Source organism: Diabrotica virgifera, chromosome 7 (assembly GCF_917563875.1).
Source record: "Diabrotica virgifera virgifera chromosome 7, PGI_DIABVI_V3a".
Taxonomy (NCBI): domain Eukaryota; kingdom Metazoa; phylum Arthropoda; class Insecta; order Coleoptera; family Chrysomelidae; genus Diabrotica; species Diabrotica virgifera.
The window spans coordinates 116,226,488-116,241,747 of record NC_065449.1 but is presented as its reverse complement, the minus strand read 5'-3'; the positions used below and the strand labels follow the sequence as shown (position 1 = coordinate 116,241,747).

The following is a 15,260-nucleotide window of genomic DNA, read 5'->3' as shown; positions in this document are numbered from 1 at the left end:
ATATTTTGCTTTATTTCTTTTCCCTATTTTATCCCGATTAGGATCAACTAAGAGATACTGAACCCACGAGAGAAGATAAGTATAACGTGAGATAATTTGGATTTTTTTTAATAGTATAAAAAGGCACCCTGAGATTTTTTATTCATTTTTTATGTATGATTTGCGACAATTAAATAATTAATCAAATAAATAATAATTAATATAAAATAAATAAGAAGCAGATCATAACAATATATAGCTCTCATTTTACAATTCATGGCACGTTCTTCTGTTACAATTTCTCTTGCGCTCTTCTTACCACTCCTCTCCATTCTCTTCTGTCTAATACCTCGTTTCTCCAGTTTCTCTGCTTGGACGCTGTCAAACCATCTTTTACGGGGTCGTCCTTTCCTTTTTTCCCTACTGGTTTCCTGTTCAATATCATCCTGGTCATTTTATGGTTTTCCAATCTTTGCACATGTCCCAGCCATCTTATTCTATGCGCCTTTATTATTGCGGTGATTTTTGGTTCCGTATACAGCTCTTCCAACTGTTTATTTGTCCTTCTTCTCCATCCCATTTGTGTATTTATGCCTCCGTAAATTGATCGGAGAATTTTCCTCTCCTATCTTTCTAATCTTTCTTCATCTGCTTTTCTTAAAACCCATAATTCTGCTCCATATACAACCGTAGCTCTAATCACTGTCTTATAAATTCTTTCTTTTGTTTTTCTTGAAACAAACTTAGATTTCATTAAGGATCTCAGCATTCCGTATTTCTGGTTGCCTTTTGTAATTCTGGATTCTATTTCTTTATCTTCATGTCCATTTTCCTTTACTTTTCCTTTATCCTTAAATAATTGTTTAATATGCGGAAAAACTTTTTTTCTACTTCAAATCACGTTAAAGGAGCAAACATAAAATATTGTATAATTGGGGGTTCTACTTGTAAAATTAAATTATCTTCACAATTCTCCATCTTAAGGACATAGGTGCAAAATGTCGCCTGTCAAAATGTTCAACGTGTTTTAAATGTATTCATTTTTTTCGAATCCTGAGAAAACCAATAAATATTTTTGAAAATTTTAAAACGCAGAATGAAAGACTACATTATTACTGAAGGCAGAAAGTCCCTGAAAACTTCGATAATGTTTATTTTAATAAGTTACAGGGGTGAAAATAAAAGAGGGAATTTAGTGTGACTTTTAATTGCAAATATTCAATTCAAAAGAAACTTTTTATTTATTCTTAGGAACTTTCAGCCCTCGGTAATAACGAACTCTGTCATTCTGCGTTTAAATTTTCCAAAAATACTTATTAGTTTTCTCAGTATTCGACAAAAATGAATACTTTTAAAACACATTGAAAATTTTGACTGGCGACACCTTTCCACTTATTAATATTTTTATTCGAATCATTTTTTGATATTCCTCATTTTTCTTTAACACCGTGCAGAATTTTTGATAGGTACACTTTGTTGGTTTTCCCAAAGTATTTAATTTTTTCATCTAATGAATTGGTAATTTGAATACTTTGGTCTAATGAAATCTTTCGCTTTTCTAATTTAATAATTGATTCAGCAATATTTACAAAATTAGTTTGGATATGTGCCACAATACTTTTTAATAACGGTTTTTTTAAATATCCACACATTTTTTTAGAGCACTTAATCCTCTCAAAATTATCGGTTATGAAATTTACAGAATTTAACCATGTTCCCCATCTAGTTTTCACAGATACCTCGCTACATTGCATTACTTATATCCTCAGATGTTTGTCCATATAATATAATATTTGAAAATATACACTTTTAATAAATGCATAATATGCATTTATACAATTTATCCAAAATATGCAAATATGCACTTAATATACATTTTGCATATTTCCGGAGTTCTAGTTAATTTTAAAGTAAAATTTAAATTTATATTCTCGTAAATCTGCAGCGGGATTACGAACACTCGATGCGAGATCGCACAACGAACCGTAGGCAAACTCGATGCGAATACGCATCGAAGCCAAAAAGTGATTACGAACTGGGTTCGAGTAGACTCTCAGAAAATCATCGGCAATTTTCGTATTTTTGAACCTACGGGATAATATTTCGAACAAATGGAATGATGTGCATGTTATATGTCAAGGAATTTCTCTCATTAACCTCAATCATTATTACAATAGAATATAAAATAAAGTTTTTATTACATATTTATTTGTTATAAACGTTTATTTTATATTCTAAGGATGATACAGTGAACGTGTACCTAGATATATAAATATATGATTTTCGAACTTGAGTAAAATTTGAGATTAATTATGATTTTTTACCGTTAAAGATTAAATGGCCAGGGAAAGATGGGAGACGTTATATAAAAATATTACTAAAGGTCGTAATGGTCACTGCTAACTACCTATTCACTTCATCGAATTCTGTCTCAGAGCTTTCCTTCACATATTTTTAAAATAGGAAAGTATGTATTAGAGAACTTCTGTCCGTGTAATGAGTGTAATAACACCTCACTGGGAGATTTAATTATTATCAAAACCGTGTATAATCTAAATATCGTTTGATTAACGATTTACATTATTTTTAAATTGAAAAAATCAAAGTATGAAGTAAGTAGGTTATGTCATTATGTATCACTTTTCTTAATTTTTATACTTGGACCGGCAAGAGAGAAAGCGTTATAGGAGATCAGCGATCTATCAGAGAGAGATAGATAGTTCGAGTTGGCAACTCGACAGTGTCGTAGGTATCGAGCAGTGCCTTCGAGTTGACTCGCATCGACAACGTAGGGAAAGAGGTTTTGTAATCACTCCCTACGGTAAACATGGCGGATACGATGCGTATCGAGTGTACGTAATCCGGGCCCAGATATTTTACTAAATCTAAAAGCAGTCCAAACTGCACAGCAGACATTCGAATATAATTTTTGAATTGCTGTGCATCCTCCAACTGCAATTCATTTACAAGGGCTTAACCGACTCCCAAGTCAATTCGATGATCCACCCATTTCCTCATCTCTTTGATTTTCACTTTTTTTTCGTTTTTGTATAATCGTATACGCAATTATAAAACTGGGTCTAGGACGTTTCATCGCCTGCCGATTCATCGCCGGCCGGTTCATCGCCAGTCAGTTAATCGTTAACTGATATTTCCGAATTTTATACCAATTTTCGACAATTACATTTATTATTTATTTTTAGTATTAATTAGGAATTCTAGGAAATGCGAGATATGACCATTCCCGTAAACTTTTATAATATAAAATATAATTTAACACTACAAATTTAATATTATTTAGTATCAAATTTAGGGAAAGTATAAATAGAACAGTAAATTAATATAATAATATTTTTTATCTTTTTATTTGTCATAAGTTTTGAACTGAATTTAACGTCGTGTCGTGCCATCTAGTCTATTGATAATGTACTATAGAAAGGAACTACAACGTTAACGGGGTTTTATTATTTCATATGGTCAATGAATCTCTATATATGAAAAAACCGCGGAGTGCTACCATTTAAAGGGGTGCGTTTTTGTGAAATGGGTGCGTTTTTGAGAAATGGGTGAATTAGTCCCTGGGCATAGGTTACATTAGGGTGAGTTCTATGCTCTTTTGGTAGAAACACGTCTACATAAAAATTGTTCCTGGTTAAATTTTCTATCTAAATATAACTTTTTAAAGTCAAAGATACTTTTCTTTTACAAAAATATATTCAAAAGAAAAGCACAAAGAAACACAAAAGAAAGAAATTTTGTTTTTTGTCCCATAACTTTTGTCCACGGGGATATAGGTATAGACATTGCTTCATAGAAAAAAAACTTACATATTTTCTCTTTAAAATGATGTTTGGTAGAGGTCATTAGGATTTACAGTTTTCGAAATATGATTTTTTAAAATTCACCACTCACAGCAATTTTGGGCAATTTTCCTTGTTATTTCGCAAATATTGTTCTGTAACATTTTTCTACGTAACTTTAAGCATATGCAATGGTACATATAAGAGGAATAGAAATCAATTACCTTTAAAATGTTCTACTGTATAATGTTGTACGACTTCTTTTAAAGAGCTTATCTTTTTTAAGACTTTATACTTTTAGCGAGTTTTTATATTTTTTACGATTATTTTTTAAATTTCCCAATATACCTTTTTTTCTACATTTAGGTATATAAACAAAAAAAAAGCTTATTCTGTTTACTTTAAAATAGTGTATTATAAAAAGTTCTAGGATCATTTTTGAATAAGATATGCTTTTTCAAAATGTAATAAGTACTTGCAACTATTTTTGATTTTAGGATTATTTTTTAAATTCCTCATTATAACTTTTTTATGTGATTGTGTGTTATGACTGAATCTTATTTTTTATAGGTAATACTTTGGATCCACTTGACTGGGTCGGCCAAACTTAAAATATGGATTAATTCCAATATTTACTGTCAAAGCTCCTGCACCACAAGCTTTGCTTGAAAAAATAACCTGTAAATGTACCATTTTAAAGGTAATTGATTTCTAATCCTATTACGTGTACCATTGCATATACCTAAAATTGCGTAGAAAAGTTACAGAACAATATTTGCAAAATAACAAGGAAAATTGCCCAAAATTGCTGTGAGTGACGAACTTTGAAAAATCATATTTCGAAAACTATCAATCCTAATTACCTCTACTAAACAACATTTTAAAGAAAAAATATGTAGGTTTCTTTTATGTAAAGCAATGTCTATACCTATATCCTCGTGGACAAAAGTTATGGGACAAAAAACAAAATTACTTTCTTTTGGGTTTGTTTGTGCTTTTTATTTTGAATATATTTTTATAAAAAAAAGTATCATTGGCTTTAAAAAGTGATATTTAGATAGTAAACTTAACCAGGAACAATTTTCATGTAGATATGTTTGTACCAAAAGTGCATAGAACTCACCCTAATGTAACCTGTGCCCAGGGACTAATTCACCCATTTCTCAAAAACGCACCCCTTTAAATGGTAGCACTCCGCGGTTTTTTCATATATAGATGTCCATTGACCATATGAAATAATAAAACCCCGTTAACGTTGTAGTTCCTTTTAGCTATCTTATTTTGAACATAATCAATAGCCTAATCTCCCATAATACAAAATTAACTGACTAACTGGCGATGAAACGGTCGGCGATGAAACGGACGGCGATGAAACGGACGGCGATGAAATGGACTGGCGATGAACTGGCGGCATCGAAACGGCAGCGATGAACCGGCGGCGATGAAACGTCCCATTCCGTATAAAACTAGTGCCTGACGCGAATTCATTTTGAAGAATGAAAATATGCATACGCGCGATGAAGTCATATAGTGACCTGTGTGTTGACTCTCTAGTGGACACGGAATTGTCTTGGTCTCAAGAGTTAGCGAGTCTCCCATGCCGATCTCGAGACCGCAAGTGATCTCAAATTGACAAACACCTTAAGACTAATCTCGAAATTTTCTCTCCAGATTTTATCTTAAGTGAACAGTAGCTTAGGTAACTGGAGACCTGCAAGTTCGTAATGGTTCGTAATGTCCGATTTGGTCCGATTAGTTTGAATCGTTCGCGGTTGTAAGCTAAGTGTAATTTATATTTTATCTTTGTAAAAGTGAGCTGTCTTTTATAAACAAATAACACAAAAAGTCGTTTAACATTATTTTGCTAATTGAATAACATCACAGAATGCATACAAATCCCATTTAACTTAAACAAGAATTCAAATTCAAATTCCGGTCTCCAGTTACGTCATCATGCGCGAACTCGGACGAATTTGAGCTACGGAAAGATACTATCTTGTTATTTGTAGTATCATGGCTTAACTGTCGAATTATTGTCCGTAACTTCATCTAACTGACAGGGATAAAAATCATATTCATTTTTAATCCAACTTAGAAACATTTATTTATTTGAAATTTGAAGGGATAATATAGTATTAACCGGATGCATCCAGAATAACAACGAAATGTTTAAAAACATTTAGATTTATCCATTATACTTTGATAATTCTAACCCTCTCCGGGTAATTCTAGTATTATATGACTTACCTCTACGTAGTTAGCCGGGAACAGACCAACCATTGCATTAAGTTCGCCCTCATACCAGTTCTTATCTATTTGTCTTCTAAGATAGATGATGTCACCTTTTCTAAAAGTCAGTTCTCTAGCTGATTGACCAACGAAGTTGTAAAGGGCTCGAGCGCAAATTCGAGGTTCTACAATTGGAAAATATATTTAAATCTCACGACAGAAATAAAAAACGGAAAAAAGGTTCTAGAATATTTTCTAATATAGTCTTTGCCATTGTACTCTTTTTATTCTTGACCTTAATTATTTTTTAATTTTGTAATGAAGTTTCCATCTATATAAATAATGATCTATGATCAAAATATTAAAACTTTTCGCAGCATTAAAACTATTCGCAGCAATATAGTGCAGTCAGTGAGAGTATTAGGCTCCGAATTCCATCCTACTGCATTGATTTTAAGGGGAACGGAGCAAAATGCAAAATTTTGAGGCATGTTAAAAGTTCAATGCGTTTCAAATGTATAACTTTTTAAGGCCGAAAGTCCCTGGAAACTTCTATAATGTTTATTTTAATAAGTTGCAGGGGTGAAAATAAAAGTGGAAATTCAGTGTCACATTTAATTGCAAATATTTCATTCAAAAGAAACTTTTTATTTATTCTGAAGGACTTTTGGCCCTCGATAATAAAGTAGTCTTTAATTCTGCCTTTAACTTTTTCAAAAATACTTATTAGTTTTCTCAGGAGTCAAAAAAATTAATACATTTAAAACACATTGAAAATTTTGACATGCGTCAAAATTTTGCATTGTGCTCCGTTCCCCTTAATGAAATTTTGTGAATAGCCTCTACTTATCTTCTAATTCAAAGTCTACCCTATGCCGATGTTCGCCTTTATCTTGGGGGTAGTTCCCACCCCTACTCGGGGGCGAAAAATTTTTTTGTTCAAAATAACCATGGAAATGGCTAGGGAACCTAATTCTAAGCAAAAACTCTTATATATTTTTTTGAACACTCAATACTTTTTGAGTTATTCGTGGTTGAAAATTTGCCATTGTCATTGAAAAATGACACCTTTTGGGACGTTTTTTTGCGAATACCTTATAAATTATGCATCTAACAAAAAAATATATATAAAATATTTTTGTAGCTTATGAAAAATCAGAGGGATTAGTTTCTTCATAAATATTCCAGTTTTAATACAACAAGAGATAAGGTAGTTGAAAAGAGATTTTTTTGGTGAATGCTTCAATCGGGTTGTTCAACTTGAAATAACAGAGAAATAGTCGCTTTTAGGGGTATAGTGCTACACATATCTTTTGTAGTGGTTGAAAAGACCTTTAACATGAGCACTGTTAAATGTCGATTACGTTCAAACTAAGCTAGATATGATGAAAAAAAATTTGGTGACTAATGTATTTAAGGAAAAAATGAGAAGTATATTTTAACCTCTCATCCACCAGAATTTCATTACGTCGTTTTCCTTCTACAATACATTTTATCATAGTGTTATTTCTATGATGAAAAAGTTGGACAAGTTTAAAATAAACGGTTTTTAAAAAAAAATAAGAATAAATTCCAGAGCGTATTTTTAAATTTTCTTAAAAATCTTCCTTTTTCTCCACGTAACTCAAAAATGATAAGAGATACGAAAAAAAGATATAGTACAAGAATGTAGAATTTTTTCAGTTAGCAACTTTGTTTGGTCTTTCATTACTGAATCCCTCTATCATTTTCGAGTTACATGGAGAAAAAGGAAGATTTTTAAGGAAATTTAAAAATGTGCTGTATCATTTGATATTATTTTTTTTTCAAAATCCATGCATTTTAAAACCCCTCCACCTATTTGAACAGAGAAATAACACTATAGTAAAAGGTATTGTAGAAGGAAAACGACGTATTTAATTTCTGGTGGATGAGAGGTTAAAATATATTTCTCATTTTTTCCTTAAATACATTAGTCATCAATTTTTCTTTCACCATATCTCGCTTAGTTTGAATGTAATTGACATTTAACAGTGCCCATTTTAAAGGTCTTTTCATCCACTACAAAAGATATGCGTGGCATTATACCCCTAAAATCGACCATTTCTCTGTTATTTCAAGTTGAACACATTGGAGCATGCACCAAAAAAATCTCTTTTCAACTACCTTATCTCTTTTTGTATTATAACTGGAAGATTTATGAAGAAACTAATCTCCCTGATTTTTCATAAGCTACAAAAATATTTTATACGTATAGTTTTTTTTTGTTAGATGCACAATTTTTAAGGTAAGTATTCGCAAAAAACTGTCTGAAAAGGTGACATTTTTCAATGAAAATGGCAAACTCAAAAAGTATTAAGTTTTCAAAAAACAATTATCGAACACTTTTTGCTTAGAATTAGGTTCTCTAGCCTCTTCCGTAGTTATTTTGATCAAAAAAAATTCCACCCCCGAGAAGGGGTGGGAACTACCCTCAAGATAAAAGCGCTCTTCTGCATAGGCTAGACTTTGAATTAGGAAGTATGTAGAGGCTATTCCCAAAATTGCATTAAAATCCATGCAGTAGGATAGAATTCGGAGGTAATATTCTGTTTTTCCTCTCATTGACTGGCGTAAAAGCATTAATTGTATTAAAAAATAGCAATGTTTAAAACATTTTGAATTAAACAATAAAAAAAAACAAAACTGATTTAGACAATTATAATTACATGTCTAACTAACAATCTTGTAGGCAACCAATCATAATTTTACCTAAATCATAATCATAATCATAACTAAATCAAAATTTTACCTTTTTTTGGAAGGTTTGCTTTATAAATATCTTTTTGTTTGTTGTTGATTGCTATTACAAATTTATAATGCGGTGTTATTACATTAGATCTATAGAAATATAGCAAAATAACGCATCAATAGAGCTATACAATAATATACCTAGATTATAATTATTATAGACCGTCCGATTTCAATACGAAGTTCAACCACGAATTCCCTTATGCCTTTTTGTGAACTGCAAATTTCATATGAGATACGCAAAAAGGGGAAATTTAGAGTTAAACCAGATTCTTGTTTCCGAAAATCGAATTTTCCTTATTTGCCTGCAACTTCCAAGGCAAAATTTTTCGTTTTTACTACCTGCCGTTATTGTGAAAACTAACAAACTTTTAAGCGACATGAAGGAAAATCTCGGACACTGACCTATTAACATGTTTAGTTCATAATTAATACACCTAGGGCACCAGTAGCCTTTTGCCAAAATTTTTAAAAATATAATTAATACTTTGCTATTGGTTCATAAAATGGCATAAGGGAGAAAATAATCGCAGTACATACGATTTTCTTTACAAAAGAAAATTAAATTTTCATACAGATTTCCCTAGGAAACCCTACAGTTTTCACATATTTTACTCTCCTGAATTACATCTTTCAGTACTCTCAAAGGCATAAGGGCTAAAACCGTGGCTGAACTTCTATTGAAATCCGACGGTCTATTATAATATTACAGTATACTCTCTCTGTAACGAACACGGGTATTACGAGGTTTCGCTTATAACGAGATACATTAGGTGTCATGTGAAATTCATATTGAACTATAACCCTCTATAATAAGGCATATTTAGTTATAACAAGGGAAAATAAGATCAAAAAACATGTTTCTTTGCCTGTTTTTAGCGCTGTGATGGTTGTAAATAAATACCCCAGCTGCTTATATACAGACATGCATAAAAACTGTGTGCTTATCGAGGCCAGAACCGACCGAGAACTGTTAGCCCAATAAATGACCGTTTTGGAGTGTAATTTCCAGGGGCAACTCCGAATTGCATGAAAATTTGGATTTAGGTTCTACTTACCCTCCACTTCAAAGTTGAATTTGTGCCGTTGGTTGCTTTTACTTGGGGGGTGACATTTACCCCTTCTCAGGGGGTGAAAAACGCGTGTTTAAAATAAGGCCGAAAATGGATAAATTGACTTATTTTAAGCACCTTTTGTTCTATAAAGTTTTTTACGTAAGTCAATTCTTTTCGAGTTATTCGCGATTTAAAATGTTGATTTTTCGACAAAAAAACTACGTTTTCAGACCGTTTTTCCCAAATAACTCAAAAAGTAAATATCTTATCGAAAAAAATATTTTTAGCAAAATTGTAGCCTATAAAAAAACGAAAAAAAAAATGGTTTAACAGTTAAATCTACAAATTGAGTAGAAGCAAAGTTATAGCTCAAGAAAAATACGTTCTTATTCGTCTAATTCCAAATCGAATAATTCAACGCGAAATCACCGAAGAAAGAAGCGTTTTTCGGGAAAATCTGATTAACATTATTAAAGTCTCGAAAAAAAGCTTATTATTTGTTTTACAAAAGTTTACAGCATAAAAAATAAACGAGTTACACTTAAAAAAAAAGTTGGCCCCTTTTTTTGGTAAAAAAATCGTGAAAACCTCCGTCTATTTAGCACCCTAAATGAAATTAATCTTTTGGCTTTACCATCTATTTTAACTGTATGTGTATTGTTTATATGATCTGTAAGTTTGATTGGTTTGAAGTGCTTATTTTTGAAAACATTTGGTTTTATAGTAAAAAAAATTTTCTAAAATTTTTGAAAAATTAAATTTTTTCAAAATAACTTAAAAAGTATTAGTGATAAGAAAAATCTTCAAGAGTAAAAGAATGTAGGTTTTGCTATTATAAATATGATAGTTCCATTTTGTTGCTCCCTAAGGCAAAAATTGGTTAACATATGGCTGTTCAAAATTTGCATACACTTGTGATTAATGGCCCATTCAAGCTTTCTCAATTATAACCCTTTCAAAAATAAACACTTTAAACCGGTGAGACTGACAGATCATATAAAAAATAGACAGGTAAGTAAATTGCTTGTAAAGCGGTAGCGATTAATTTCATTTGTGGGGCTAAACACGGCGAGATTTTCATGATTTTTTACAAAAAAAAAAAGAGGGCCAACTTTCTTTTGGGCGTAACTCGTTTATTTTTAATGGTAAAACTTTTGTTAACAATTAAAACAAAGCTTTTTATAAACACTTTAAAAAAGTTTAAATGGGGTTTTCCCGAAAAGTGCTTAATTTTTCGGTGATTTCACCTTGAAATATTATATTTGGAATTAGACGAATAGGAACGTATTTTTCATGAGCTACAACTTTGTTTTTGTTTGATTGATAGACTTTACTGATACACAATTTTTTTGGGTTTTTTATAAGCTACACTTTTGCTAAGAATATTTTTTTCGATAAAATATTTACTTTTTGAGTTATTTGCGAAAAACCGCCTGAAAACGTAGTTATTTTGTCGAAAAATCAACATATTCAATGGAAAATTACTCGAAAAGTATTGACTTACGTAAAAAACTCTATAGAACAAAAGTTGCTTATTATCCATTTCCGGTCTTATCTTACACATATGTTTATTCATCCCCGAGAAGGGGTAACTGTCACCCCCCAAGTAAAAGCAACCAACGGCACAATTTCAACTTTGAAGTGGAGGATAAGTAGAACCTAAATCCAAATTTTCATGCAATTCGGAGTTGCCCCTGAAAATTACACGGTATCGCCGAATTTCCTGTTCATTTACTGGGCTATGTGTTCAAAATATTGTTGTATTAATTATACTATGTATATTATGACAACCCAGACTCGTACATAAAAGTAATGTAATATACTCCACTGTCTGTCAAATTTTTACTGTTTATCCAACGTTTTTTTTTCAAAAGCGCCATTCAAACAATATTTAGCAACTCATACTGCTCAGAATGGCTTCACTATAGGAAGTTAATGACTTAGAAAACTACATATTCAGATGTACGCACAATATTATTATTGTCTGATATAACGAGATCGACTTATAACGAGGTAATTAGTCTAAAATTTCATTTCTTGTTCTAGAGAGAGTCTATACTGTATTTGTTCACCACTTTGTATAAAACTTACCTGGTGTTCGAGGTCGTGGTTTTACAGATGGTGCTAGATCGTCAAAGTCATCATATCGATTAAGGGATATTGGAGATTTTTGGGAGGGAATGAAATTGTCTGTGTGCCTTCTGGAATTCATGTCTTGAAGTTCCTAAAACGAATTTTTTATATTACTCTTAAATATACATATATTATATAATGTTTTAGGTAAAATTAAATAAGTTAAGTCTTTGGCACAACCTTTTTTCATTTTGATTTGATGTAATCGTTTGGACTGGGATGTCATTCTCTTGCAAAAATTTTTTCTTAAATTTAAGCTTGGCAATCAACATAGAGCTTTCGAACAACTGGTGTAAACAGTTGTTTTATGCTGGAACCATACCATACCCTTAGATTATTCAGCCAAGATATTAACGTCTTCGGCACTTCTTCTGCCTTCGATTTTGCGTTGAATTATAAGCAGCAATATGCCGTATTTTTCTCCACTCATTATACATATATGAAAAAGTGCATTTTTATTTATTTTATTGGTCGTTAAACTTCTTTTTATTCCTTTGATCTTCTTAACACTTTAATGCTCGTAACGTGATCTCTCTGAGATCTTCAGAATGTTTCTATACGATAACTGATAACTTTCATTCATTATATCCAAAATTTCATCTGCTTTGTATTCTTATTCTTTCTAACTTGTTTTTAGAAAAACAAAAAAAATCTGCAACTCACGTTCTACATTGTTATTTTATATTCCAGGTAAATGTTGATAATATCTTTGTAGATTGTTATTGAAGTCGTGTTACAGTTGTTTTGTCTTTTCTTCTGACTGTAACTTGTCTACAGTTGAGTCCCTTAATCTTTACCCGTGCGTCATCATTTAAAGCATACGAAATAAGTCGATGATAAGTCGGAAATTAAAATTTACTAAACGCAACAGTAAGTGACTTGCTGTTGCGTTTAGTAAATTTCAATTTCCGACTTATCATCGACTTATTTCGTATGCTTTAAATGATGACGCACGGGTAAAGATTCAGGGACTCAACTGTACATTTTTTAGTTTTCATTTGTGAGGTGAATTTCGATACACAAGTTACAAAGTGTAACAAGTCAAAAATCATTAGTTACGAGAGAACAGGGTAACAACTAGAATTGTTACACTTTAAAACTAAAATAATTACCGTTTTAGACAAAATATATGTGCGACATCTTCACAGAACGTTATTATAGAGTTGTTACCCTTTGGAACTCGTAAAAATTAGTTATTGAAGCACTTTCCCCTTTCCAATACTTAACTCCAAATCACTAAAATTCAGACTTGCTACTCTTTGCAACTGGTGTATCGATTTGTATTTTGTTTTAGATGAGGTTGGAATCTAGCGTTAAGAGGTGTTATGATCAAAAAATACATCAGCACTTGGGTATGCTTTTATTGTCTGTATTTCTTTTCGGTATCTATGTTTTTGATCAACTAATGAGTCAATCTGATTTCTTAATAGGTAGCTATCCTATTCCGCAGGCGACTTCCGTCTAGAGATGCGTATTTTAGGTAATTTATTACATTTTAGGTACACTTATTAATAGACCATATCCTTGGCAGAATTATATGAGACTATCACGTCTGTGTTTGCGCACACCAACTCCTTATGGTCCTACTATAGATCCATATTTACTTTCGCTTATTTTGTCGTTAAAATATCCCATGGTTACCATTAATTCTCTAGGTCTAGATTTTGTGAGTTGTAATGTCTTTTCAATTTCTTTTCTATATCATCTTGCTCCTTATTTTTGGTTGGAGTATAATTCTGTATTAAGCTTAGCTTCCCATGGGCTGTCATCAAGCAGTCATATCATTCTTTCAAATATCGAAATAAAGGCCGTTATTGGTTTTATTATCTTTTCGCTAAGTATAATGACGACTGCATATTTGAGTTGCATGTCGTATTTCTCGAACAATATACTCTTTTTTATACTGCATTCTTTAGTGTCTATCCATCTTGTGTCGCTTGTTTCCCATACTGTCGATCTTTAATAAGCACATTTGCTGGTCAATATTTTTTAATTTTCCTACGTGCTTCTTATATTACATGTCGCAATTCTGAGGTTTTTGTGTATGTTTAAGGGGGTTTTGCATGGGTGCCGCCGTTTTACAACCTGGGAAGCCCTGTCACCCCTCCCCTTGCTAAATCTTAGTTTCAGGATGGGAAGATGAAACTGAAGCTAAATGATATATAATTAGGAACAATTTTGTTTTGTACCGGCCATTTTTTAATTTTTAAAGTTGGTAGACTGTGGATTTCAAAGAATTGTTTAGTGATTTAGAATAATTTGCCATATTGTACTCTACATACATGTTTAGTCCAAAAGAGCTAGACTTGTAAATAAGACAGCCTATTAGTAGTCGCCGAGCCACGTTTGTTACCTAATAAGGTTTTAAAAACCACTCTCAGGTATTACTTGTGTTGGTGTTGATTCTGCAGTTGTATGGTGATGTTCCATTGTTTACTTCTCATGTTCGCATAATTTGCATGATCTGCCAATCTCTGTCCAATTTTCACATTTTACAGAGATATTTGTGTGAGTCATGCCCAGTGAGAACACCTATGATCACGCTGTTTAGCGTTCTAAAGCTCGAGTATTTTTGTGCAGTGAGTAAAGTTGTAATAACTTTTTTGTTTCTCTTTGTTTAGCCTAGGCCTAGAATATTTTTTTATTCAGCAAAATTTTAACTTATATGAAATATATACCAAATATATACAGTTAAAAATACATGCACCTAACTATCAAAATAAATCTAATATTAAGTAAAGGCTTTGGCTTGTAAGAAAGATTTTAAAGCAGAATGTTGGCTTAGCATTTTTTGTTTACCGTATTATTTTGTTAGCTTTAAAATTAACTATTACACATTCATTACAATTCTTCAATAATATTCATTTGAATCTTATATTATTTTATTTACGACCATTTTGGCTTATAATATTATAATATATTATGTAATTTATCGGTTTGAAAATTTTTGATTATGCATGGCAGGGTGTATGTGTAGTTATATGTATGATAACCTCTGTCCTAGAGCCAAAAAACTACCTCTAAATGCGGATGAATCAAGAACATACCTAGAACAGTCATTAGGGCAATGACGACAAAAAACGTAAACAGCAGTGATCACGGTAATCGGAATCCGAGATTTGACAGGAGAGGTATTTATAAACCACGAGGACCGCAGGGTTTCTCAGACCGTCAGCAATCGAAACCCCTGTGATATGCTGAAGAAAATTCATATACAATCTGCAATTCAACTCAATTTAATAGGTACACACAAAATAATACGTACTTGAAATGCACGAAGTCTATATAGGCCAGG

General features: G+C 31.8%; 1 protein-coding gene across 14 annotated transcripts in view; it reads right to left on the bottom strand.

Moving 5' to 3' along the window:
• LOC114328625 (uncharacterized) overlaps positions 1–15,260 on the bottom strand; it is an 895,031-nt gene that overhangs the window by 41,987 nt on the left and 837,784 nt on the right. For all 14 annotated transcript variants that reach the window (XM_050655804.1, XM_028277517.2, XM_028277519.2 and 11 more), the window contains 2 exons: positions 11,924–12,056; positions 6,027–6,193 (listed from right to left, as the gene is read on the bottom strand). In XM_050655804.1, the coding sequence (XP_050511761.1) occupies positions 6,027–6,193; positions 11,924–12,056 (300 nt within the window). The remainder of the gene's footprint in view (positions 1–6,026; positions 6,194–11,923; positions 12,057–15,260) is intronic.